This window comes from Trichomycterus rosablanca, chromosome 2, assembly GCF_030014385.1.
Source record: "Trichomycterus rosablanca isolate fTriRos1 chromosome 2, fTriRos1.hap1, whole genome shotgun sequence".
NCBI lineage: Eukaryota > Metazoa > Chordata > Actinopteri > Siluriformes > Trichomycteridae > Trichomycterus > Trichomycterus rosablanca.
Genome location: NC_085989.1, coordinates 64257470 through 64282761, shown reverse-complemented (window position 1 = coordinate 64282761; position 25292 = coordinate 64257470). Strand labels below are relative to the sequence as shown.

General features: G+C 35.2%; 1 protein-coding gene across 1 annotated transcript; it reads left to right on the top strand.

Moving 5' to 3' along the window:
- Positions 1-235: 235 nt before the first annotated feature.
- LOC134303392 (uncharacterized) lies at positions 236-13100 on the top strand. Its single transcript, XM_062988793.1, has 6 exons — positions 236-288; positions 5743-5855; positions 7642-7770; positions 9392-9529; positions 11130-11271; positions 12998-13100. The coding sequence occupies exons 2-6, from the start codon at positions 5753-5755 to the stop codon at positions 13098-13100; spliced, it is 615 nt and encodes a 204-aa protein (XP_062844863.1). The 5' UTR covers positions 236-288; positions 5743-5752.
- The last annotated feature ends 12192 nt before the right edge of the window (positions 13101-25292 follow it).

Here is a 25292-nt window from a genome sequence, read left to right as displayed (position 1 = left end):
GTGAAAACGAAATCTGTAAAATTTGTACCTGTAAAATAAAAATCTGTAATTTTTTTATCTGTAAAAATAATATTTGTATAATAATACAGATTTCGTTTTCACAGGTGCAAAACTTTTGCTACATATTTACCTCCATAGATACAGGGCTAATGGAGGTTTATTACTGCTAAGCTGCTTTTCAACTCCAGGCCAGTTGGTGGCGCTGGTGCATCTTAAGTTGTTCTGCCAGCCGCCATTAAACCTCATCAGAAGAACAAGAAGCTGCTGTGTTTGTACTGTAGAGCCTCTGTAAGTAAAATATGTATTTAATTATAACCCTTATATTTAATTATAACTACATTCTAATTAATAATAAAACTAGAGTTCATAATAAAACATCACTGTGAGGATTTGAGGAGATTTAACTCCAGTTTTATTTAAACACACAAACTGCTAGCTGCTCCGCTAACTGTTAGCATCACACATGATTCAGTACTGATGAACCGATTCATTTGAACCGATCCAGCAAAATGAATCAATTGAGCGGAACTTATTGAGTTTCTTCATTATTAAATCTAACATTTTTATATAAACATCATATTTAACTTTGTTTACATGTGAACTTTGTTTACAGTTGAACTTTGTTTATAGTTTAACTTTGTTTATAGTTGAACTTTGTTTACAGTTGAACTTTGTTCACAGTTTAACTTTGTTTATAATTTAACTTTGTTCACAGTTTAACTTTGTTTAAAATTTAACTTTTTTTGCCGATTAACTTTGTTTACAGTTTAACTTTGTTTACAGTTGAACTTTGTTTACAGTTGAACTTTGTGTACAGTTGAACTTTGTTTACAGTTGAACTTTGTTTACAGGTGAACTTTGTTTATAGTTGAACTTTGTTTACCGTTGAACTTTGTTTACAGTTGAACTTTGTGTACAGTTGAACTTTGTTTACAGTTGAACTTTGTGTACAGTTGAACTTTGTTTACAGTTGAACTTTGTTTACAGTTGAACTTTGTGTACAGTTGAACTTTGTGTACAGTTGAACTTTATTTACAGTTGAACTTTGTTTACAGTTGAACTTTGTGTACAGTTGAACTTTGTGTACAGTTGAACTTTGTTTACAGTTGAACTTTGTTTACAGGTGAACTTTGTTTATAGTTAAACTTTGTTTACAGTTGAAAGTTGTTTACAGTTGAACTTTGTTTACAGGTGAACTTTGTTTATAGTTAAACTTTGTTTACAGGTGAACTTTGTTTACAGGTGAACTTTGTGTACAGTTAAACTTTGTTTACAGTTAAACTTTGTTTACAGTTGAACTTTGTTTACAGTTGAACTTTGTGTACAGTTGAACTTTGTTTACAGTTAAACTTTGTTTACAGTTGAACTTTGTTTACAGTTGAACTTTGTGTACAGTTGAACTTTGTGTACAGTTGAACTTTATTTACAGTTGAACTTTGTTTACAGTTGAACTTTGTGTACAGTTGAACTTTGTTTACAGTTGAACTTTGTTTACAGGTGAACTTTGTTTATAGTTAAACTTTGTTTACAGTTGAAAGTTGTTTACAGTTGAACTTTGTTTACAGGTGAACTTTGTTTATAGTTAAACTTTGTTTACAGGTGAACTTTGTTTACAGGTGAACTTTGTGTACAATTAAACTTTGTTTACAGTTGAACTTTGTTTACAGTTGAAGTTTGTTTACAGTTGAACTTTGTTTACAGTTGAACTTTGTGTACAGTTAAACTTTGTGTACAGTTAAACTTTGTTTACAGTTGAGCTTTGTTTACAGTTGACCTTTGTTTACAGGTGAACTTTGTTTACAGTTGAACTTTGTTTACAGGTGAACTTTGTTTACAGTTGACCTTTGTTTACAGGTGAACTTTGTTTACAGTTGAACTTTGTTTACAGGTGAACTTTGTTTACAGTTGAACTTTGTTTACAGTTGACCTTTGTTTACAGGTGAACTTTGTTTACAGTTGACCTTTGTTTACAGGTGAACTTTGTTTACAGTTGACCTTTGTTTACAGGTGAACTTTGTTTATAGTTGAACTTTGTTTACAGTTGAGCTTTGTTTATAGTTGAACGTTGTTTACAGGTGAACTTTGTTTATAGTTGAACTTTGTTTACAGTTGAACTTTGTTTACACTTGAACTTTGTTTACAGTTGACTTTTGTTTACAGATGAACTTTGTTTATAGTTGAACTTTGTTTACAGTTGAACTTTGTTTACAGTTGAACTTTGTTTACAGTTGACTTTTGTTTACAGATGAACTTTGTTTATAGTTGAACTTTGTTTACAGTTGAACTTTGTTTACAGTTGAACTTTGTTTACAGTTGACTTTTGTTTACAGATGAACTTTGTTTACAGTTGAACTTTGTTTACAGTTGAACTTTGTTTACAGGTGGTTTTTACAGTTTTATAGTCCCAGTCAGGTGAAAAGTGGAAGCGAGCGTTTTTAATTGTGTACTAGCTTGATGAAGAAAGAAATAAAGTTTTGATGCACAAATGATGGGGAGCCTCATACTTTAATGACTTATTCCAGAAAGATAGTTAACGTGTGGGGAGTTTCGCTCTTCCATTCATCATGGAATCTCCAAAAGGGACAAAACACAATCAACACGGAATTATCACTGCGGTCACAGCGCCATCTACACTAAATGTTTTACTGCGCGTCTAAACCATGTATTACGGTACCCGTCAGAGAGGGTAAAACTGGTGTTTACAGTTCAATAAACATCATCTACCGTGTTCTGATGCACAAAATCCACTAAATTCAAGAAGAGCATCGACTCTGTTATTAATGAAATACATTTCAGACATTTTTACTGGAGGATTTTGTTGTGATCGGATCTCAAACTCATGTGAAGTATCTATTCGGTTTTGTTAATACCACTTTTTAAAGATCAATAAAATAACAAACTGGTTTTGTTATCAGGTGCTACCCTATGATGATAAAGAACATTTACTCTAGTCCTCATCTAATTTATATACATTTTTACTGTAGGCATTTGAGTAATGGGATAAAAAAATGATGTAAAGTGTCTATTCGGTTCTATAAAGACCATTTTTTTAATTTTGAGATCATTTTACTGTATGAATTCGAAATAATGGGATGGCAAACTTAGGCAAAGTGTCAATTTGGTTGTGTCCAGACCACTTTTTGCTGCCTGGTGCCACAGTAGCTTCAGTTCATAACATTAACAACAGCCAGTTCTCTCTCTCTCTCTCTCTCTCTCTCTCTCTCTCTCTCTCTCATATATATATATATTAGGGCTGTTTTTAATTAATATATAATTTTTAATCGCGATTAATCTCAGAATTTCATATAGTTAATCGCGATTAATCGCATTTAAAAAAATCTGTGTAAATGTTATAGAAAAGAAGGATTTTTAAGTGAAATGTTAAAATTTAAATGGTGAACACATTTTATGCTAAATGTACTTATGTTAAAAACTGCTGGGACAAGAGGTAGGTAGGTAGGTAGGTAGGTAGGTAGGTAGGTAGGTAGGTAGGTAGGTAGGTAGGTAGGTAGGTAGGTAGGTAGGTAGGTAGGTAGGTAGGTAGGTAGGTAGGTAGGTAGGTAGGTAGGTAGGTAGGTAGGTAGGTAGGTAGGTAGGTAGGTAGGTAGGTAGGTAGGTAGGTAGGTAGCATAATACAACAAATAATTAACAGTACCAAAACAAAAGCAAACAGAAAAAAAATAGAACCGAGTCTTTCTTGTTATTTACATAAAATGAATAACTGTAATGATGCATGAGGTATATTGCTAGTGTGAAAATTGAATAGTAATTAAACTATCAGATTATTACATAGTAAAGTGACATGTGACAATATTGCACAATTAGGCCAATATAGCCACATATGCAGTACATGCACATATATACCCATATACATACATATTCACACATGTAAATACCCATACACATTCACATATGCAAATACATACACACATACTCAAGTACACATATGCAAATACATACATATACTGTATATTCTGTAGTATGGACGTTTCTACACGAAGTGAGTGTGTTTTGACCCTTTGGGGCTTCCATAGTTCATGGACTAGCGTGCTTGACTCAGCTGTGCGCTATTCGGTAGAATAACAGAAGAAGTAATTTGAAGTAAGTGTTTTGCTCCCGACAACTTGTTAATATAGCGTGTATTTATTTCTTTATTATTATTAAGTGCATCACTACAACGCTTGGTTATATTATTTTAACAAACCGCAAATAAATAACGGTGGCAAGTCCGACATTAAAACGTTTGTTCTACCAGTCAAGTCTCAACATGAACTAGAATTTGCATTAACGGCGCTAATTTTTTAAATCGCGTTAAATTGAGATTGCGTTAATGCGTTATTATCGCGTTAACTTCGACAGCCCTAATATATATATATATATATATATATACAGTATATATATATATGTATATATATATATATATATATATATATATATATATATATATATATATATATATATATATATATATACAGGGGTTGGACAAAATAACTGAAACACCTGTCATTTTAGTGTGGTAGGTTTCATGGCTAAATTGGACCAGTCTGGTGGCCAATCTTCATTAATTGCACATTGCACCAGTAAGAGCAGAGTGTGAAGGTTCAATTAGCAGGGTAAGAGCACAGTTTTGCTCAAAATATTGCAATGCACACAACATTATGGGTGACATACCAGAGTTCAAAAGAGGACAAATTGTTGGTGCACATCTTGCTGGCGCATCTGTGACCACGACAGCAAGTCTTTGTGATGTATCAAGAGCCACGGTATCCAGGGTAATGTCAGCATACCACCAAGAAGGACAAACCACATCCAACAGGATTAACTGTGGACGCAAGAGGAAGCTGTCTGAAAGGGATGTTCGGGTGCTAACCCGGATTGTATCCAAAAAACATAAAACTACGGCTGTCCAAATCACGGCAGAATTAAATGTGCACCTCAACTCTCCTGTTTCCACCAGAACTGTCCGTCGGGAGCTCCACAGGGTCAATATACACGGCCGGGCTGCTATAGCCAAACCTTTGGTCACTCGTGCCAATGCCAAACGTCGGTTTCAATGGTGCAAGGAGCGCAAATCTTGGGCTGTGGACAATGTGAAACATGTATTGTTCTCTGATGAGTCCACCTTTACTGTTTTCCCCACATCCGGGAGAGTTACGGTGTGGAGAAGCCCCAAAGAAGCGTACCACCCAGACTGTTGCATGCCCAGAGTGAAGCATGGGGGTGGATCAGTGATGGTTTGGGCTGCCATATCATGGCATTCCCTTGGCCCAATACTTGTGCTAGATGGGCGCGTCACTGCCAAGGACTACCGAACCATTCTGGAGGACTATGTGCATCCAATGGCGATGCCGTGTATCAGGATGACAATGCACCAATACACACAGCAAGACTGGTGAAAGATTGGTTTGATGAACATGAAAGTGAAGTTGAACATCTCCCATGGCCTGCACAGTCACCAGATCTAAATATTATTGAGCCACTTTGGGGTGTTTTGGAGAAGCGAGTCAGGAAACGTTTTCCTCCACCAGCATCACGTAGTGACCTGGCCACTATCCTGCAAGAAGAATGGCTTAAAATCCCTCTGACCACTGTGCAGGACTTGTATATGTCATTTCCAAGACGAATTGACGCTGTATTGGCCACAAAAGGAGGCCCTACACCATACTAATAAATTATTGTGGTCTAAAACCAGGTGTTTCAGTTATTTTGTCCAACCCCTGTATATGCCTTTCTGTTTATTAGATCTGTAATAATGCAGTCAGCAGAAGAGGAACACGTCGCCCCTGTGGATCTACAACATGAAGGATTCCAGAAGAAACTAATAAAAAAGGAGGATGAAGATGATAGTTACTACTGTAAGTAAATATGGAGCATGATGCCACTTTTCCACCAGACAGTGAGGTACTGTACAGTGTGGTGCAGTACAGCGAGGTACAGTTCAGTATGGTGCAGTACAGTGAGGTACAGTACAGTATGGTACAGTACAGTATGGTGCAGTACAGTGAGGTACAGTACAGTGTGGTACAGTACAGTGAGGTACAGTACAGTGTGGTACAGTTCAGTGTGGTACAGTACAGTGTGGTACAGTACAGTGAGGTAAAGTACAGTGTGGTAAAGTACAGTGTGGTACAGTACAGTGTGGTACAGTATGGTACAGTACAGTGTGGTACAGTACAGTGTGGTACAGTACAGTGTGGTACAGTACAGTATGGTACAGTACAGTGTGGTACAGTACAGTATGGTACAGTACAGTGTGGTAAAGTACAGTGTGGAACAGTACAGTATGGTACAGTACAGTGTGGTACAGTATGGTACAGTACAGTATGGTACAGTACAGTGTGGTACAGTATGGTACAGTACAGTGTGGTACAGTACAGTATGGTACAGTACAGTGTGCTGCAGTATGGTACAGTACAGTGTGGTACAGTGTGGTACAGTACAGTATGGTACAGTACAGTATGATACAGTACAGTATGGTACAGTACAGTATGGTACAGTACAGTGTGCTACAGTACAGTGTGGTACAGTGCAGTATGGTACAGTACAGTGTGGTACAGTACAGTATGCTACAGTACAGTGTGGTACAGTACAGTGTGTTACAGTACAGTGTGGTACAGTACAGTACAGTATGGTACAGTACAGTATGGTACAGTACAGTATGATACAGTACAGTGTGGTGCAGTACAGTATGGTACAGTACAGTGTGGTACAGTACAGTGTGGTACAGTACAGTATGGTACAGTACAGTATGGTACAGTACAGTGTGGTGCAGTACAGTATGGTACAGTACAGTGTGGTACAGTACAGTGTGGTACAGTACAGTGTGATACAGTACAGTATGGTACAGTACAGTATGGTACAGTACAGTATGATACAGTACAGTATGGTACAGTACAGTGAGGTACAGTACAGTATGGTACAGTACAGTATGGTACAGTACAGTGTGGTACAGTACAGTATGGTACAGTACAGTATGGTACAGTACAGTATGGTACAGTACAGTACAGTATGGTACAGTACAGTGAGGTACAGTACAGTATGATACAGTACAGTGTGGTACAGTACAGTGTGGTACAGTACAGTATGGTACAGTACAGTATGGTACAGTACAGTGTGGTACAGTACAGTATGGTACAGTACAGTATGGTACAGTACAGTACAGTATGGTACAGTACAGTGAGGTACAGTACAGTATGATACAGTACAGTATGGTACAGTACAGTGTGGTACAGTACAGTGTGGTACAGTACAGTATGGTACAGTACAGTATGGTACAGTATAGTATGGTACAGTACAGTATGGTACAGTACAGTATGGTACAGTACAGTACAGTATGGTACAGTACAGTGAGGTACAGTACAGTGTGGTACAGTACAGTATGGTACAGTACAGTATGGTACAGTACAGTATGGTACAGTACAGTATGGTTAGTATTTGAGTCACTAATCAGTAGAAATAATAAGAGAAAGTGGATAGTGGGATTAGAACCTGTACTGTACCGTACTGTCCTGTGCTGATACACTCCAGTCTGGATTTAAGTTTTAATCTAACTAGGATTAATTTGTGATTGGAAAATCAAACCCACAACCTTCAGTGTCCTCCAGTTGTCGAGTTTCTTCTTCACATGTTGATGAATTTCAGGTGAAGTATCTTTAATCCCTCCGGAACTCGTCCCTTCTGTGGAGCTGCTCTTCTCAGAGGACCAACAGTGTGGAGGTTTCCAGATGAAGCCTGTGAAGAAGGAAGAACCTGAAGATGAAGATGAACTCAGTAAGACTATATTTTGAATTTTTTTGTTATCTGGTGTTTAGATTGTAGATTTTAGTGCATAAGTGAGCAGGTGAGTGAAATGAGGAGACAGAAGATAAAGAATATTAAACAGATCATGCTGACTGTACAGTGTATAGACCAGTATATAATTACAGAGTAATGCACGGTGAATAAAAGTGGCTGAATGATTGGGTAATGAATGAGAATAAATAAAGTCGAGTATATAAGCAGATATATTCAGTATATACATGATTGTTAGTGCTGATGGTATATACAGGTGAGATGGTTCACTTGTGAATAGTACAGAGTTCCAGAGTGCAGTGATACTTTTAAAGTGGTGTGGAAGAGTTTAGCAGGGTTACAGTTACAGACTGATGCGCTGGTGCTGAGGTGACAGAACTTCAAGATCAGCTTGAATGGAATCACCGAGTTAAATGCTGAACTGAAGTCGATGAGAAGCATCCCAACATAGGCCGTCCAAGTGGGTCAGTGCAGTGTGAAGTGCAGTGGAGATAGCATCATCTACTGACCTGTTGAGACGATACGCAAACTGATGCTGGGCTAGTGTAGCAGGATTTCAAGTGAGAGAGAACTTGGAGATGATGGGAGTGAGAGCAACAGGTTGGAAATTGTTCAGAAGCTGTTGAATGTTTTGGTACTGGCACGATGGTGGCTGTCTTGAAGCTCGTTGGAATCACAGTCTGGGCCAGAGACAGATTGAAACGCTGCTTAACACAAGCTTTAAGCTCAAGCCCAGATACTCCATCAGGGCCAGCTGCCTTCCTAGCATTCATCCTTGGTGGAGAGGGTGATTGGCTGCTCATCTGGAGGAAGATCTGTGTTCAAAGCCAATGTAGAGGTTATTGAGCTCATTGGGGAGCAAGTCTTCAGCATAGGGAGCTGCATTGTGTGGATCCCTGGAGATACCTTTCTTCAGACTGGATCTGGCCGTGCTGTAGGCTGCTCGGTCTCCAGACCTGAAGTACACGCGCAGCCATCTTACCCAAGAACGGAAACGTGTATTGTGGTCAGATGAATCAGCATTTCAGGTCTTTTTATGACGAAAGGTGAAAAGGATCCAGACTGTTATCAGCATCATGTGCTGCCTTCAAGACGTCGTCTTTTTCAGGGACGTCCAGCATTCTTCAACAAGACGATGCAAAACCACCTGCTGCACACATTACAAGGGCATGGCTGTGGAAGAAGAGGGTAAAGGTACTGCACTGGCCTGCCTGCAGTCCTGACCTGTCCCCAGTAGAGAACGGTTGCAGGTCTGAAATGCAGGAATGGATGTTTATTAATAAATGAAATGAAGTTGAGCAGATAAAAGATGAAATATCTCAGCTTCATCCTGTCTGACATCTAATAAAAGTCAATGTAAGAAACTCTGTGTTCTTATTATTATGTACATTTTCCATCCTGTCCCAACTTTTTCTGATTTGGGGTTGTATTGTTATTATTATTATTATTATTATTATTATTATTATTATTATTATTATTATTATTATTATAAAGATAGTATAGAAGTACGTGTCTGTTAGTTCTAACTTAAGTCCTTAATAAAGAAGTTGGTTGTTACTACCAACAATAACAAACTTATTTTTTTCTTCACAAAACAAAGAAATTTCAGGTGAAGGAACCATAATCCCTGTGGAACTCGTCACCTCTGAGGAACATCTCACCCCAGAGGACCAACAGTGTGGAGGTTTCCAGATGAAGCCTGTGAAGAAGGAAGAAGCTGAAGAAGAAGATGAACTCAGTAAGATCTTTTTTTGGGTTTTTATTGATAAAATCTCAGTTTGGGTGAACAATGTGTTTCCTTTTTAACAATTACTAACAATCTTTATTATTTATAATGTTATAAATGTGTTTTATTATTTATAATGTTATAAATGTATTTTATTATTTATAATGTTATAAATGTAGTTTATTATTTATAACGTTATAAATGTATTTTATTATTTATGATGTTATAAATGTATTTTATTATTTATGTTATAAATGTATTTTATTATTTATAATGTTATAAATGTATTTTATTATTTATAATGTTATAAATGTATTTTATTATTTATAATGTTATAAATGTATTTTATTATTTATAATGTTATAAATGTAGTTTATTATTTATAACGTTATAAATGTATTTTATTATTTATAACGTTATGAATGTATTTTATTATTTATAACATTATAAATGTATTTTATTATTTATAACGGTATAAATGTATTTTATTATTTATAACGTTATAAATGTAGTTTATTATTTATAACGTTTTAAATGTAGTTTATTATTTATAACGTTATAAATGTATTATTTATAATGTTATAAATGTATTTTATTATTTATAATGTTATAAATATATTTTATTATTTATAATGTTATAAATGTATTTTATTATTTATAATGTTATAAATGTATTTATTAGTTATAATGTTATAAATGTATTTTATTATTTATAATGTTATAAATGTATTTTATTATTTATAATGTTATAAACATATTTTATTATTTATAATGTTATAAATGTATTTTATTATTTATAATGTTATAAATGTATTTATTATTTATAATGTTATAAATGTATTTTATTATTTATAATGTTATAAATGTATTTATTATTTATAATGTTATAAATGTATTTTATTATTTATAATGTTTTAAATGTATTTATTATTTATAATGTTATAAATGTATTTTATTATTTATAATGTTATAAATGTATTTATTATTTATAATTTTATAAATGTATTTTATTATTTATAATGTTATAAATGTATTTATTATTTATAATGTTATAAATGTGTTTTATTCTTTATAATGTTATAAATGTGTTTTATTATTTATAATGTTATAAATGTATTTTATTATTTATAATGTTATAAATGTATTTATTATTTATAATGTTATAAATGTATTTTATTCTTTATAATGTTATAAATGTGTTTTATTATTTAGAATGTTATAAATGTATTTTATTATTTATAATGTTATAAATGTATTTTATTATTTATAATGTTATAAATGTATTTTATTATTTATAATGTTATAAATGTATTTTATTCTTTATAATGTTATGAATGTGTTTTATTATTTAGAATGTTATAAATGTATTTTATTATTTATAATGTTATAAATGTATTTTATTATTTATAATGTTATAAATGTATTTTATTCTTTATAATGTTATGAATGTGTTTTATTATTTAGAATGTTATAAATGTAGTTTATTATTTATAACGTTATAAATGTATTTTATTATTTATAACGTTATAAATGTATTTTATTATTTATAATGTTATAAATGTATTTTATTATTTATAATGTTATAAATGTATTTGATTATTTTCTGCTTCAGAACTGAACAAGGATTTCTTCTGCTCCTCGTGTCCACGTTCCTCTACAACCCAAAATCACCTCCACAATCACATCAGGAGCTGCAACCATGATAAATATGATGATGCGCTGGTGAAGATTAAGACTGAACATGAGGATCTGACGCCCACCAGAAGCTCCAGTAATCAGCAAACGTCCTCTGGTACTGTCAGCATTAACACCTCTCTCAGTCCCACACAGGAAGAAGGAAACGTCTGCTCACAGTGTGGGAAGAGCTTCAGGTTCCAGTGTCATCTCAAAACCCACCAGCGCATTCACACTGGAGAGAAACCGTATCAGTGCTCACAGTGTGGGAAGAGTTTTAATACACAGAGTAATCTTAAAAAACACCAGCGCATTCACACTGGAGAGAAACCGTATCAGTGCTCACAGTGTGGGAAGAGTTTTAGGGACCAGAGTGAACTCAAACGACACCAGCGCATTCACACTGGAGAGAAACCGTATCACTGCTCACAGTGTGGGAAGAGTTTTAATCGTCAAAGAAATCTCAAAATGCACCAGCGCATTCACACTGGAGAGAAACCATATCAGTGCTCACAGTGTGGGAAGAGTTTTAGGGACCAGAGTAAACTCAAACGACACCAGCGCATTCATATTGGAGAGAAACCATATCAGTGCTCACAATGTGGAAAGGGTTTTAGGGACCAGAGTGAATTTAAACGACACCAGCGCATTCACACTGGAGAGAAACCATATCAGTGCTCACAGTGTGAGAAGAGTTTTAGGTACCAGAGTGAACTCAAAGAACACCAGCATATTCACACTGGAGAAGAACCATATCAGTGCTCACAGTGTGGAAAAGGTTTTAGGTACCAAAGTGAACTCAAACGACACCAGCGCATTCACACTGGAGAGAAACCGTATCAGTGCTCACAGTGTGAGAAGAGTTTTAGGTACCAGAGTGAACTCAAAGAACACCAGCACATTCACACTGGAGAGAAACCATATCACTGCTCACAATGTGAGAAGAGTTTTAGTCGTCAAAGAAATCTCAAAATACACCAGCACATTCACACTGAGGAGAAACCCTATAAGTGCTCACAGTGTGGGAGGAGTTTTAATCAACAGGGAACTCTGACAAGACATCAGCGCATTCACACTGGGGAGAAACCATATCTGTGCTCACTGTGTGGAAAGAGTTTTAATCGTCAGAGCTATCTCAAAATACACCAGCGCATTCACACTAAGGAGAAAACGTATCAGTGCTTACAGTGTGGGAAGAGTTTTAATCGTCAAAGTCATCTAAAAAAACACCAGCGCATTCACACTGGAGAGAAACCATATCTGTGCTCACTGTGTGGAAAGAGTTTTAATCGTCAGAGTCATCTCAAAACACACCAGCGCATTCACTCTACGGAGAAACCGTATCAGTGCTCACAGTGTGGGAAGAGTTTTAATCAACTGAGTAATCTAAAAAAACACCAGCGCATTCACATTTTACAGATATGATGCTCACAGTGTGGGAACTGCTTTGCTCATCATCAGCACTTAGACACAAGTGTGACACATCAGATTGTACCAAACAAGCTAAAATATAAAAAATATAAAATATATGAATCCTCCCTGAGTGAGTGAGTAGATGAACAGATGTGGAGCACTAAGGTCACCATGCTCTGTATAATCCGGTGAAGAGGCTGGATTCTCTACACACAGCCGAATAGGAACTTTACCTCGACCGGTGGTAACGTTCAGAAGCAGACGATTCAAGTCGTTTGGCATCAAGTGTGAACTCTAAAACTTCCAACTTCCAAAACTTTCAAACTATTTCTGTTTTTGAAAAACTCTCCATTAAAATATCCTACTTTGAATGACTGTGTTGCCTCTTTTCAGCTCATATAGAGAGGTGTGGTGTGCAGGAGATGAACTTTCCTTAAGATCACGTGATGGAGTAAGTGCTGCCCACCGTGCAGGTTACCTTGTTAACCAGTTGTAGACGTAAACTCTTAATATCACTAACATAATAACAGAACTAAATCTAAATACTGATATATAGATTAAACAGCTGTAATTCACAGAAATCAATACAGATGTGATGTAAGCATGCAGTACTGATGTTCTACAGCTGTGTGTACAGTATACTGGTATAACATCATTCCTAACGCTAGTTCTCCACTCACACACTGTATTAATATAGATATGATAGATAAATGGTGTAGTTATGGTACAGGAGGTTTTTGGTCTGTCGGTCCTGGATTCTGTAAATGTTCACTGTAAATAGTGCTGCATGAATAAATTTGACTGGACTACTTACTGGGACAGTCTGTGTGAGGATTTTATTCATAATAGGTCACTGATAAAATAAATTCATGGAATAGTCCTTTAGCAGCGTTCTGGGGAAATGAAACACAACGTTTGGACTTTTCTGCCCCCCAGTAAACTGAACGTTAATACTTTTAAACTTTTTAACATGCTAAACGTTTAAAGTTGAAGCATTGAGCGCTAACTGGAATTCTGTATACAGCTATAATGAGAATATCAACATTTATCTCAGGTGTGCTGGATCATTGGCCAAAACAAGTCTCCACATTGATGATATATAACTATTAGCATTAAGTGCTAACTGAAATTCTGTGTTAGGCTATGTTAAGAATTTCAACATTTACCTCAGGTACAGTATCTCACAAAAGTAAGTACACCCCTCACATTTCTGCAAATATTTCATTATATCTTTTCATGGGACAACACTATAGAAATAAAACTTGGATATAAGTTAGAGTAGTAAGTGTACAGCTTGTATAGCAGTGTAGATTTACTGTCTTCTGAAAATAACTCAACACACAGCCATTAATGTCTAAATAGCTGCAACATAAGTGAGTACCCCCCACAGTGAACATGTCCACATTGTGTCCAAAGTGTCAATATTTTGTGTGACCACCATTATTATCCAGCACTGCCTTAACCCTCCTGGGCATGGAATTCACCAGAGCTGCACAGGTTGCTACTGGAATCCTCTTCCACTCCTCCATTATGACATCATGGAGCTGGTGGATGTTAGACACCTTGAACTCCTCCACCTTCCACTTGAGGTTGGCCACAGGTGCTCAATTGGGTTTAGTCCATCACCTTTACCTTCAGCTTCCTCAGCAAGGCAGTTGTCATCTTGGAGGTGTGTTTGGGGTCGTTATCCTGTTGGAAAACTGCCATGAGGCCCAGTTTTGGAAGGGAGGGGATCATGCTCTGCTTCAGAATGTCACAGTACATGTTGGAATTCATGTTTCCCTCAATGAACTGCAGCTCCCCAGTGCCAGCAACACTCATGCAGCCCAAGACCATGATGCTACCACCACCATGCTTGACTGTAGGCAAGATACATTTGTCTTGGTACTTCTCACCAGGGCGCCGCCACACATGCTGGACACCATCTGAGCCAAACAAGTTTATCTTGGTCTTTTCAGACCACAGGGCATTCCAGTAATCCATGTTCTTGGACTGCTTGTTTTCAGCAAACTGTTTGCTGGCTTTCTTCCTTCTGGGATGATGACCATGCAGACCGAGTTGATGCAGTGTGCGGCGTATGGTCTGAGCACTGACCGGCTGACCTCCCACGTCTTCAACCTCTGCAGCAATGCTGGCAGCACTCATGTGTCTATTTTTTAAAGCCAACCTCTGGATATGACGCCGAACACGTGGACTCAACTTCTTTGGTCGACCCTGGCGAAGCCTGTTCCGAGTGGAACCTGTCCTGGAAAACCGCTGTATGACCTTGGCCACCATGCTGTAGCTCAGTTTCAGGGTGTTAGCAATCTTCTTATAGCCCAGGCCATCTTTGTGGAGAGCAACAATTCTATTTCTCACATCCTCAGGTAGTTCTTTGCCATGAGGTGCCATGTTGAATATCCAGTGGCCAGTATGAGAGAATTGTACCCAAAACAGCAAATTTAACAGCCCTGCTCCCCTTTTACACCTGGGACCTTGACACATGACACCAGGGAGGGACAACGACACATTTAGACATTAATGGCTGTGTGTTGAGTTATTTTCAGAAGACAGTAAATCTACACTGCTATACAAGCTGTACACTGACTACTCTAAGTTATATCCATGTTTCATGTCTATAGTGTTGTCCCATGAAAAGATATAATGAAATATTTGCAGAAATGTGAGGGGTGTACTTACTTTTGTGAGAGACTGTATATTGGTACATTCGTTATTAACTACTCCATATTGCTAATATAACAAACTAACTTAATAAACTTTGATTGGCTTGGCTGGAAACTAGCAGCCATCATAACCAGTATGACCAGTTTAGATGAGCATGAATCCATCCAGTTAGCATCATGATCTTCTCTAGGCTGGATTATTCATCAGGGTTTCATCTACAGAGTTTGTTACAGGATGAACCACAACATGATCACAGCAACAATATTTCATTACTGAATAAATACAGGGTTGGTGAATATGATTCAGTGTAAGTGATTAAATATAATAAATTACAGGCCCGGAGTGGCTAATCGGGAGATTCGGGAGGATTCCCGATGGGCCGGCTCATGTTAATCTCGATTTTGGGCCGGCTGGATGGGAAAAATAATTTCGACACTTATCTGTCACTTACCTAATCTTCTTCTTGCATTCATTCATCTGACATCACAGCGATGTAGGGCTGTTATTATAATAGCCTAACTCATTAATGGAATGTTTTTGTTCCGACCTTACTGTACTGATGATCCCGAGGAGCCCATGACTACTGAAGGGACAGGTAGAGGATATAGACAGGTAGATAGTATAACAGAGTTATTTAAACTAACAGTTATCTGTAATGTAAAATATAATGTAGAGAATATACATGATAAATGTTAAATTGTTCAGACATTCAGAAAGATGTCAGCCTGATAGCCTCATTTATTTTAACAAATGGAGACAAATAGCCTAAATCACTATCAATTTTACACCATCATAATATAGGCTAAATTGTTTTAAAAAAAAACTTCAAGCATGTTATGTTATTCGGCAAAATAAGCTAACCCTTAATGAAATGTTTTTTAGCCTCAGAGCAGCAGTAAAGTCAGTCTGATCCTGCTGGTGAACCGAGTAGGCATGGAGAAGCCAGGACTACAGAGACAGAGAGGATAAAAATTAACTAAAAAAACTATTTTATGTAACAAGTTGCACACAGAACAGATGTGATGGATAGATTCTAAATGATACCCAGTACCCAGATATTCAGAATGCTGAAAATGCATTAAAATCAGCCCAAATGAAATAGGTAAACAGGAACTCTTGGAGGCCTTCATGTTAATGTACACAGAGAAGGAAATTCTCATGTCTATAGACAATGACACCGTTATTAATAAAGTTGCAGAAACCAGTGCACTGCTTAGGAGGCTTTTGATGCTGTATGTAGCCTATACTAAATATACGTGTAGTGAAGCTACTTAAGAGTTTGGTGTAAACCTAACAATAGAGCACCTCTCTGTGGGGAAGACATGCAATTTTAATTTCAAATATTTTTATTTCAACTTATTGCTCCTGTACAAATGTAAATACGTTTTCATCTTTAACACATTTTTTTTACCATTTAAATTTTTATCTGATTTAAATTTGAATGAAACATGTTTAAGTGAAGTGTTTTCTGTTAACTAACCAACATATACCTGAACTTATACCTGAACAATAAAAAGGCATTGTAAGAGCTAGCTGCTGTTTCATTTATTCAAATTCCTCCTCCATGGAAAAAGTGGGCCGGGTTTGGGCATGAAACTCCCGGGCTGAAAAAGGGGCCCACTCCGGCCCTGGTTCATTATAATGAAGAGCACTGCGACCTTGATCAGCATTAATAAAGCTGGATGGATGGTGGTGTCAGCATTTATACTAAAATCCAGAAGGTGGCGCTAATGAATCTGAACATTATAAACCACCTCGATCCTAACAGAAGAAGAAACGCTGATGTGTTGGTACTAAAGTGAAACATCTGTAAGTAAAATATGTATTTAATTATAACTACATTCTAATTAATAATAAAACTAGAGTTCATAATAAAACATCACTGTGAGGATTTGAGGAGCTTTAACTCCAGTTTCATTTAAACACACAAACTGCTAGCTGCTCCGCTAACTGTTAGCATCACACATGATTCAGTACTGATGAACCGATTCATTTGAACCGATCCAGCAAAACGAATCAGTCGATCGTAACAGATTCAGAGTTTCTTTATTATTAAATGTAACATTTTAATATAAACGCGTCACATTTTCAGCTTTGTTTACAGTATTTAATGTTTAATACAAACACGCCGAGTTCTTGTAGCTTTGTTTACAGTATTTAATGTTTAACACAAACACACCGAGTTCTTGTAGCTTTGTTTGCAGTATTTAATGTTTAACACAAACACACCGAGTTCTTGTAGCTTTGTTTGCAGTATTTAATGTTTAACACAAACACACCGAGTTCTTGTAGCTTTGTTTACAGTATTTAATGTTTAACACAAACACACCGAGTTCTTGTAGCTTTGTTTGCAGTATTTAATGTTTAACACAAACACACCGAGTTCTTGTAGCTTTGTTTGCAGTATTTAATGTTTAACACAAACACGCCGAGTTCTTGTAGCTTTGTTTGCAGTATTTAATGTTTAACACAAACACACCGAGTTCTTGTAGCTTTGTTTGCAGTATTTAATGTTTAACACAAACACACCGAGTTCTTGTAGCTTTGTTTGCAGTATTTAATGTTTAACACAAACACACCGAGTTCTTGTAGCTTTGTTTGCAGTATTTAATGTTTAACACAAACACGCCGAGTTCTTGTAGCTTTGTTTGCAGTATTTAATGTTTAACACAAACACGCCGAGTTCTTGTAGCTTTGTTTACAGTATTTAATGTTTAATACAAACACACCGAGTTCTTGTAGCTTTGTTTACAGTATTTAATGTTTAACACAAACACACCGAGTTCTTGTAGCTTTGTTTGCAGTATTTAATGTTTAACACAAACACACCGAGTTCTTGTAGCTTTGTTTACAGTATTTAATGTTTAACACAAACACACCGAGTTCTTGTAGCTTTGTTTGCAGTATTTAATGTTTAACACAAACACACCGAGTTCTTGTAGCTTTGTTTGCAGTATTTAATGTTTAACACAAACACACCGAGTTCTTGTAGCTTTGTTTACAGTATTTAATGTTTAATACAAACACACCGAGTTCTTGTAGCTTTGTTTACAGTATTTAATGTTTAACACAAACACACCGAGTTCTTGTAGCTTTGTTTACAGTATTTAATGTTTAACACAAACACGCCGAGTTCTTGTAGCTTTGTTTACAGTATTTAATGTTTAACACAAACACGCCGAGTTCTTGTAGCTTTGTTTACAGTATTTAATGTTTAACACAAACACACCGAGTTCTTGTAGCTTTGTTTACAGTATTTAATGTTTAACACAAACACGCCGAGTTCTTGTAGCTTTGTTTACAGTATTTAATGTTTAACACAAAATCACCGAGTTCTTGTAGCTTTGTTTACAGTATTTAATGTTTAACACAAACACGCCGAGTTCTTGTAGCTTTGTTTACAGTATTTAATGTTTAACACAAAATCACCGAGTTCTTGTAGCTTTGTTTACAGTATTTAATGTTTAACACAAACACACCGAGTTCTTGTAGCTTTGTTTACAGTATTTAATGTTTAACACAAACACGCCGAGTTCTTGTAGCTTTGTTTACAGTATTTAATGTTTAACACAAACACACCGAGTTCTTGTAGCTTTGTTTACAGTATTTAATGTTTAACACAAACACACCGAGTTCTTGTAGCTTTGTTTACAGTATTTAATGTTTAACACAAACACACCGAGTTCTTGTAGCTTTGTTTACAGTATTTAATGTTTAACACAAACACACCGAGTTCTTGTAGCTTTGTTTACAGTATTTAATGTTTAACACAAACACACCGAGTTCTTGTAGCTTTGTTTGCAGTATTTAATGTTTAACACAAACACGCCGAGTTCTTGTAGCTTTGTTTACAGTATTTAATGTTTAACACAAACACACCGAGTTCTTGTAGCTTTGTTTACAGTATTTAATGTTTAACACAAACACACCGAGTTCTTGTAGCTTTGTTTACAGTATTTAATGTTTAACACAAACACACCGAGTTCTTGTAGCTTTGTTTACAGTATTTAATGTTTAACACAAAATCACCGAGTTCTTGTAGCTTTGTTTACAGTATTTAATGTTTAACACAAACACGCCGAGTTCTTGTAGCTTTGTTTACAGTATTTAATGTTTAACACAAACACACCGAGTTCTTGTAGCTTTGTTTACAGTATTTAATGTTTAACACAAACACACCGAGTTCTTGTAGCTTTGTTTACAGTATTTAATGTTTAACACAAAATCACCGAGTTCTTGTAGCTTTGTTTACAGTATTTAATGTTTAACACAAACACGCCGAGTTCTTGTAGCTTTGTTTACAGTATTTAATGTTTAACACAAAATCACCGAGTTCTTGTAGCTTTGTTTACAGTATTTAATGTTTAACACAAACACACCGAGTTCTTGTAGCTTTGTTTACAGTATTTAATGTTTAACACAAACACACCGAGTTCTTGTAGCTTTGTTTACAGTATTTAATGTTTAACACAAAATCACCGAGTTCTTGTAGCTTTGTTTACAGTATTTAATGTTTAACACAAACACGCCGAGTTCTTGTAGCTTTGTTTACAGTATTTAATGTTTAACACAAAATCACCGAGTTCTTGTAGCTTTGTTTACAGTATTTAATGTTTAACACAAACACGCCGAGTTCTTGTAGCTTTGTTTACAGTATTTAATGTTTAACACAAACACGCCGAGTTCTTGTAGCTTTGTTTACAGTATTTAATGTTTTATACAAACACACCGAGTTCTTGTAGCTTTGTTTACAGTATTTAATGTTTAACACAAACACACCGAGTTCTTGTAGCTTTGTTTACAGTATTTAATGTTTAACACAAAATCACCGAGTTCTTGTAGCTTTGTTTACAGTATTTAATGTTTAACACAAAATCACCGAGTTCTTGTAGCTTTGTTTACAGTATTTAATGTTTAACACAAACACACCGAGTTCTTGTAGCTTTGTTTACAGTATTTAATGTTTAACACAAAATCACCGAGTTCTTGTAGCTTTGTTTGCAGTATTTAATGTTTAACACAAACACACCGAGTTCTTGTAGCTTTGTTTACAGTATTTAATGTTTTATACAAACACACCGAGTTCTTGTAGCTTTGTTTACAGTATTTAATGTTTAACACAAACACACCGAGTTCTTGTAGCTTTGTTTACAGTATTTAATGTTTAACACAAACACACCGAGTTCTTGTAGCTTTGTTTACAGTATTTAATGTTTAACACAAACACGCCGAGTTCTTGTAGCTTTGTTTACAGTATTTAATGTTTAACACACACACCGAGTTCTTGTAGCTTTGTTTACAGTATTTAATGTTTAACACAAACACACCGAGTTCTTGTAGCTTTGTTTACAGTATTTAATGTTTAACACAAACACACCGAGTTCTTGTAGCTTTGTTTACAGTATTTAATGTTTAACACAAAATCACCGAGTTCTTGTAGCTTTGTTTACAGTATTTAATGTTTAACACAAAATCACCGAGTTCTTGTAGCTTTGTTTGCAGTATTTAATGTTTAACACAAAATCACCGAGTTCTTGTAGCTTTGTTTGCAGTATTTAATGTTTAACACAAACACGCCGAGTTCTTGTAGCTTTGTTTACAGTATTTAATGTTTAACACAAACACGGCGAGTTCTTGTAGCTTTGTTTACAGTATTTAATGTTTAACACAAACACGCCGAGTTCTTGTAGCTTTGTTTGCAGTATTTAATGTTTAACACAAACACGCCGAGTTCTTGTAGCTTTGTTTACAGTATTTAATGTTTAACACAAACACGCCGAGTTCTTGTAGCTTTGTTTACAGTATTTAATGTTTAACACAAACACGCCGAGTTCTTGTAGCTTTGTTTACAGTATTTAATGTTTAACACAAACACGCCGAGTTCTTGTAGCTTTGTTTACAGTATTTAATGTTTAACACAAACACACCGAGTTCTTGTAGCTTTGTTTACAGTATTTAATGTTTAACACAAACACGGCGAGTTCTTGTAGCTTTGTTTACAGTATTTAATGTTTAACACAAACACACCGAGTTCTTGTAGCTTTGTTTACAGTATTTAATGTTTAACACAAACACACCGAGTTCTTGTAGCTTTGTTTACAGTATTTAATGTTTAACACAAACACGCCGAGTTCTTGTAGCTTTGTTTACAGTATTTAATGTTTAACACAAACACACCGAGTTCTTGTAGCTTTGTTTACAGTATTTAATGTTTAACACAAACACACCGAGTTCTTGTAGCTTTGTTTACAGTATTTAATGTTTAACACAAACACGCCGAGTTCTTGTAGCTTTGTTTACAGTATTTAATGTTTAACACAAACACGCCGAGTTCTTGTAGCTTTGTTTACAGTATTTAATGTTTAACACAAACACACCGAGTTCTTGTAGCTTTGTTTACAGTATTTAATGTTTAACACAAAATCACCGAGTTCTTGTAGCTTTGTTTACAGTATTTAATGTTTAACACAAACACGCCGAGTTCTTGTAGCTTTGTTTACAGTATTTAATGTTTAACACAAACACACCGAGTTCTTGTAGCTTTGTTTACAGTATTTAATGTTTAACACAAACACACCGAGTTCTTGTAGCTTTGTTTACAGTATTTAATGTTTAACACAAACACGCCGAGTTCTTGTAGCTTTGTTTACAGTATTTAATGTTTAACACAAACACGCCGAGTTCTTGTAGCTTTGTTTACAGTATTTAATGTTTAACACAAACACACCGAGTTCTTGTAGCTTTGTTTACAGTATTTAATGTTTAACACAAACACACCGAGTTCTTGTAGCTTTGTTTGCAGTATTTAATGTTTAACACAAACACACCGAGTTCTTGTAGCTTTGTTTACAGTATTTAATGTTTTATACAAACACACCGAGTTCTTGTAGCTTTGTTTACAGTATTTAATGTTTAACACAAACACGCCGAGTTCTTGTAGCTTTGTTTACAGTATTTAATGTTTAACACAAACACGCCGAGTTCTTGTAGCTTTGTTTACAGTATTTAATGTTTAACACAAACACACCGAGTTCTTGTAGCTTTGTTTACAGTATTTAATGTTTAACACAAACACACCGAGTTCTTGTAGCTTTGTTTACAGTATTTAATGTTTAACACAAACACACCGAGTTCTTGTAGCTTTGTTTGCAGTATTTAATGTTTAACACAAACACACCGAGTTCTTGTAGCTTTGTTTACAGTATTTAATGTTTAACACAAACACACCGAGTTCTTGTAGCTTTGTTTACAGTATTTAATGTTTAACACAAACACACCGAGTTCTTGTAGCTTTGTTTACAGTATTTAATGTTTAACACAAAATCACCGAGTTCTTGTAGCTTTGTTTACAGTATTTAATGTTTAACACAAAATCACCGAGTTCTTGTAGCTTTGTTTGCAGTATTTAATGTTTAACACAAAATCACCGAGTTCTTGTAGCTTTGTTTGCAGTATTTAATGTTTAACACAAACACGCCGAGTTCTTGTAGCTTTGTTTACAGTATTTAATGTTTAACACAAACACGGCGAGTTCTTGTAGCTTTGTTTACAGTATTTAATGTTTAACACAAACACGCCGAGTTCTTGTAGCTTTGTTTGCAGTATTTAATGTTTAACACAAACACGCCGAGTTCTTGTAGCTTTGTTTACAGTATTTAATGTTTAACACAAACACGCCGAGTTCTTGTAGCTTTGTTTACAGTATTTAATGTTTAACACAAACACGCCGAGTTCTTGTAGCTTTGTTTACAGTATTTAATGTTTAACACAAACACGCCGAGTTCTTGTAGCTTTGTTTACAGTATTTAATGTTTAACACAAACACACCGAGTTCTTGTAGCTTTGTTTACAGTATTTAATGTTTAACACAAACACGGCGAGTTCTTGTAGCTTTGTTTACAGTATTTAATGTTTAACACAAACACACCGAGTTCTTGTAGCTTTGTTTACAGTATTTAATGTTTAACACAAACACACCGAGTTCTTGTAGCTTTGTTTACAGTATTTAATGTTTAACACAAACACGCCGAGTTCTTGTAGCTTTGTTTACAGTATTTAATGTTTAACACAAACACACCGAGTTCTTGTAGCTTTGTTTACAGTATTTAATGTTTAACACAAACACACCGAGTTCTTGTAGCTTTGTTTACAGTATTTAATGTTTAACACAAACACGCCGAGTTCTTGTAGCTTTGTTTACAGTATTTAATGTTTAACACAAACACGCCGAGTTCTTGTAGCTTTGTTTACAGTATTTAATGTTTAACACAAACACACCGAGTTCTTGTAGCTTTGTTTACAGTATTTAATGTTTAACACAAAATCACCGAGTTCTTGTAGCTTTGTTTACAGTATTTAATGTTTAACACAAACACGCCGAGTTCTTGTAGCTTTGTTTACAGTATTTAATGTTTAACACAAACACACCGAGTTCTTGTAGCTTTGTTTACAGTATTTAATGTTTAACACAAACACACCGAGTTCTTGTAGCTTTGTTTACAGTATTTAATGTTTAACACAAACACGCCGAGTTCTTGTAGCTTTGTTTACAGTATTTAATGTTTAACACAAACACGCCGAGTTCTTGTAGCTTTGTTTACAGTATTTAATGTTTAACACAAACACACCGAGTTCTTGTAGCTTTGTTTACAGTATTTAATGTTTAACACAAACACACCGAGTTCTTGTAGCTTTGTTTGCAGTATTTAATGTTTAACACAAACACACCGAGTTCTTGTAGCTTTGTTTACAGTATTTAATGTTTTATACAAACACACCGAGTTCTTGTAGCTTTGTTTACAGTATTTAATGTTTAACACAAACACGCCGAGTTCTTGTAGCTTTGTTTACAGTATTTAATGTTTAACACAAACACGCCGAGTTCTTGTAGCTTTGTTTACAGTATTTAATGTTTAACACAAACACGCCGAGTTCTTGTAGCTTTGTTTACAGTATTTAATGTTTAACACAAACACGCCGAGTTCTTGTAGCTTTGTTTACAGTATTTAATGTTTAACACAAACACACCGAGTTCTTGTAGCTTTGTTTACAGTATTTAATGTTTAACACAAACACACCGAGTTCTTGTAGCTTTGTTTGCAGTATTTAATGTTTAACACAAACACACCGAGTTCTTGTAGCTTTGTTTACAGTATTTAATGTTTAACACAAACACACCGAGTTCTTGTAGCTTTGTTTACAGTATTTAATGTTTAACACAAACACACCGAGTTCTTGTAGCTTTGTTTACAGTATTTAATGTTTAACACAAACACACCGAGTTCTTGTAGCTTTGTTTACAGTATTTAATGTTTAACACAAACACACCGAGTTCTTGTAGCTTTGTTTACAGTATTTAATGTTTAACACAAACACGCCGAGTTCTTGTAGCTTTGTTTACAGTATTTAATGTTTAACACAAACACGCCGAGTTCTTGTAGCTTTGTTTACAGTATTTAATGTTTAACACAAACACGCCGAGTTCTTGTAGCTTTGTTTACAGTATTTAATGTTTAACACAAACACACCGAGTTCTTGTAGCTTTGTTTACAGTATTTAATGTTTAACACAAACACGCCGAGTTCTTGTAGCTTTGTTTACAGTATTTAATGTTTAACACAAACACGCCGAGTTCTTGTAGCTTTGTTTACAGTATTTAATGTTTAACACAAACACGCCGAGTTCTTGTAGCTTTGTTTACAGTATTTAATGTTTAACACAAACACGCCGAGTTCTTGTAGCTTTGTTTACAGTATTTAATGTTTAACACAAACACGCCGAGTTCTTGTAGCTTTGTTTACAGTATTTAATGTTTAACACAAACACGCCGAGTTCTTGTAGCTTTGTTTACAGTATTTAATGTTTAACACAAACACGCCGAGTTCTTGTAGCTTTGTTTACAGTATTTAATGTTTAACACAAACACACCGAGTTCTTGTAGCTTTGTTTACAGTATTTAATGTTTAACACAAACACGGCGAGTTCTTGTAGCTTTGTTTACAGTATTTAATGTTTAACACAAACA

What these genes read in the sequence shown, in the direction of transcription:
- LOC134303392 (XM_062988793.1), top strand. Translation starts at nt 5,753, where the DNA reads ATGCAGTCAGCAGAAGAGGAACACGTCGCCCCTGTGGATCTACAACAT. An exon ending in TGAAGATGAAGATGAACTCA is followed by an intron (nt 7,771 to 9,391) that starts GTAAGACTATAT and finishes CACAAAACAAAG; the next exon opens with AAATTTCAGGTGAAGGAACC. An exon ending in TGAAGAAGAAGATGAACTCA is followed by an intron (nt 9,530 to 11,129) that starts GTAAGATCTTTT and finishes TTTCTGCTTCAG; the next exon opens with AACTGAACAAGGATTTCTTC.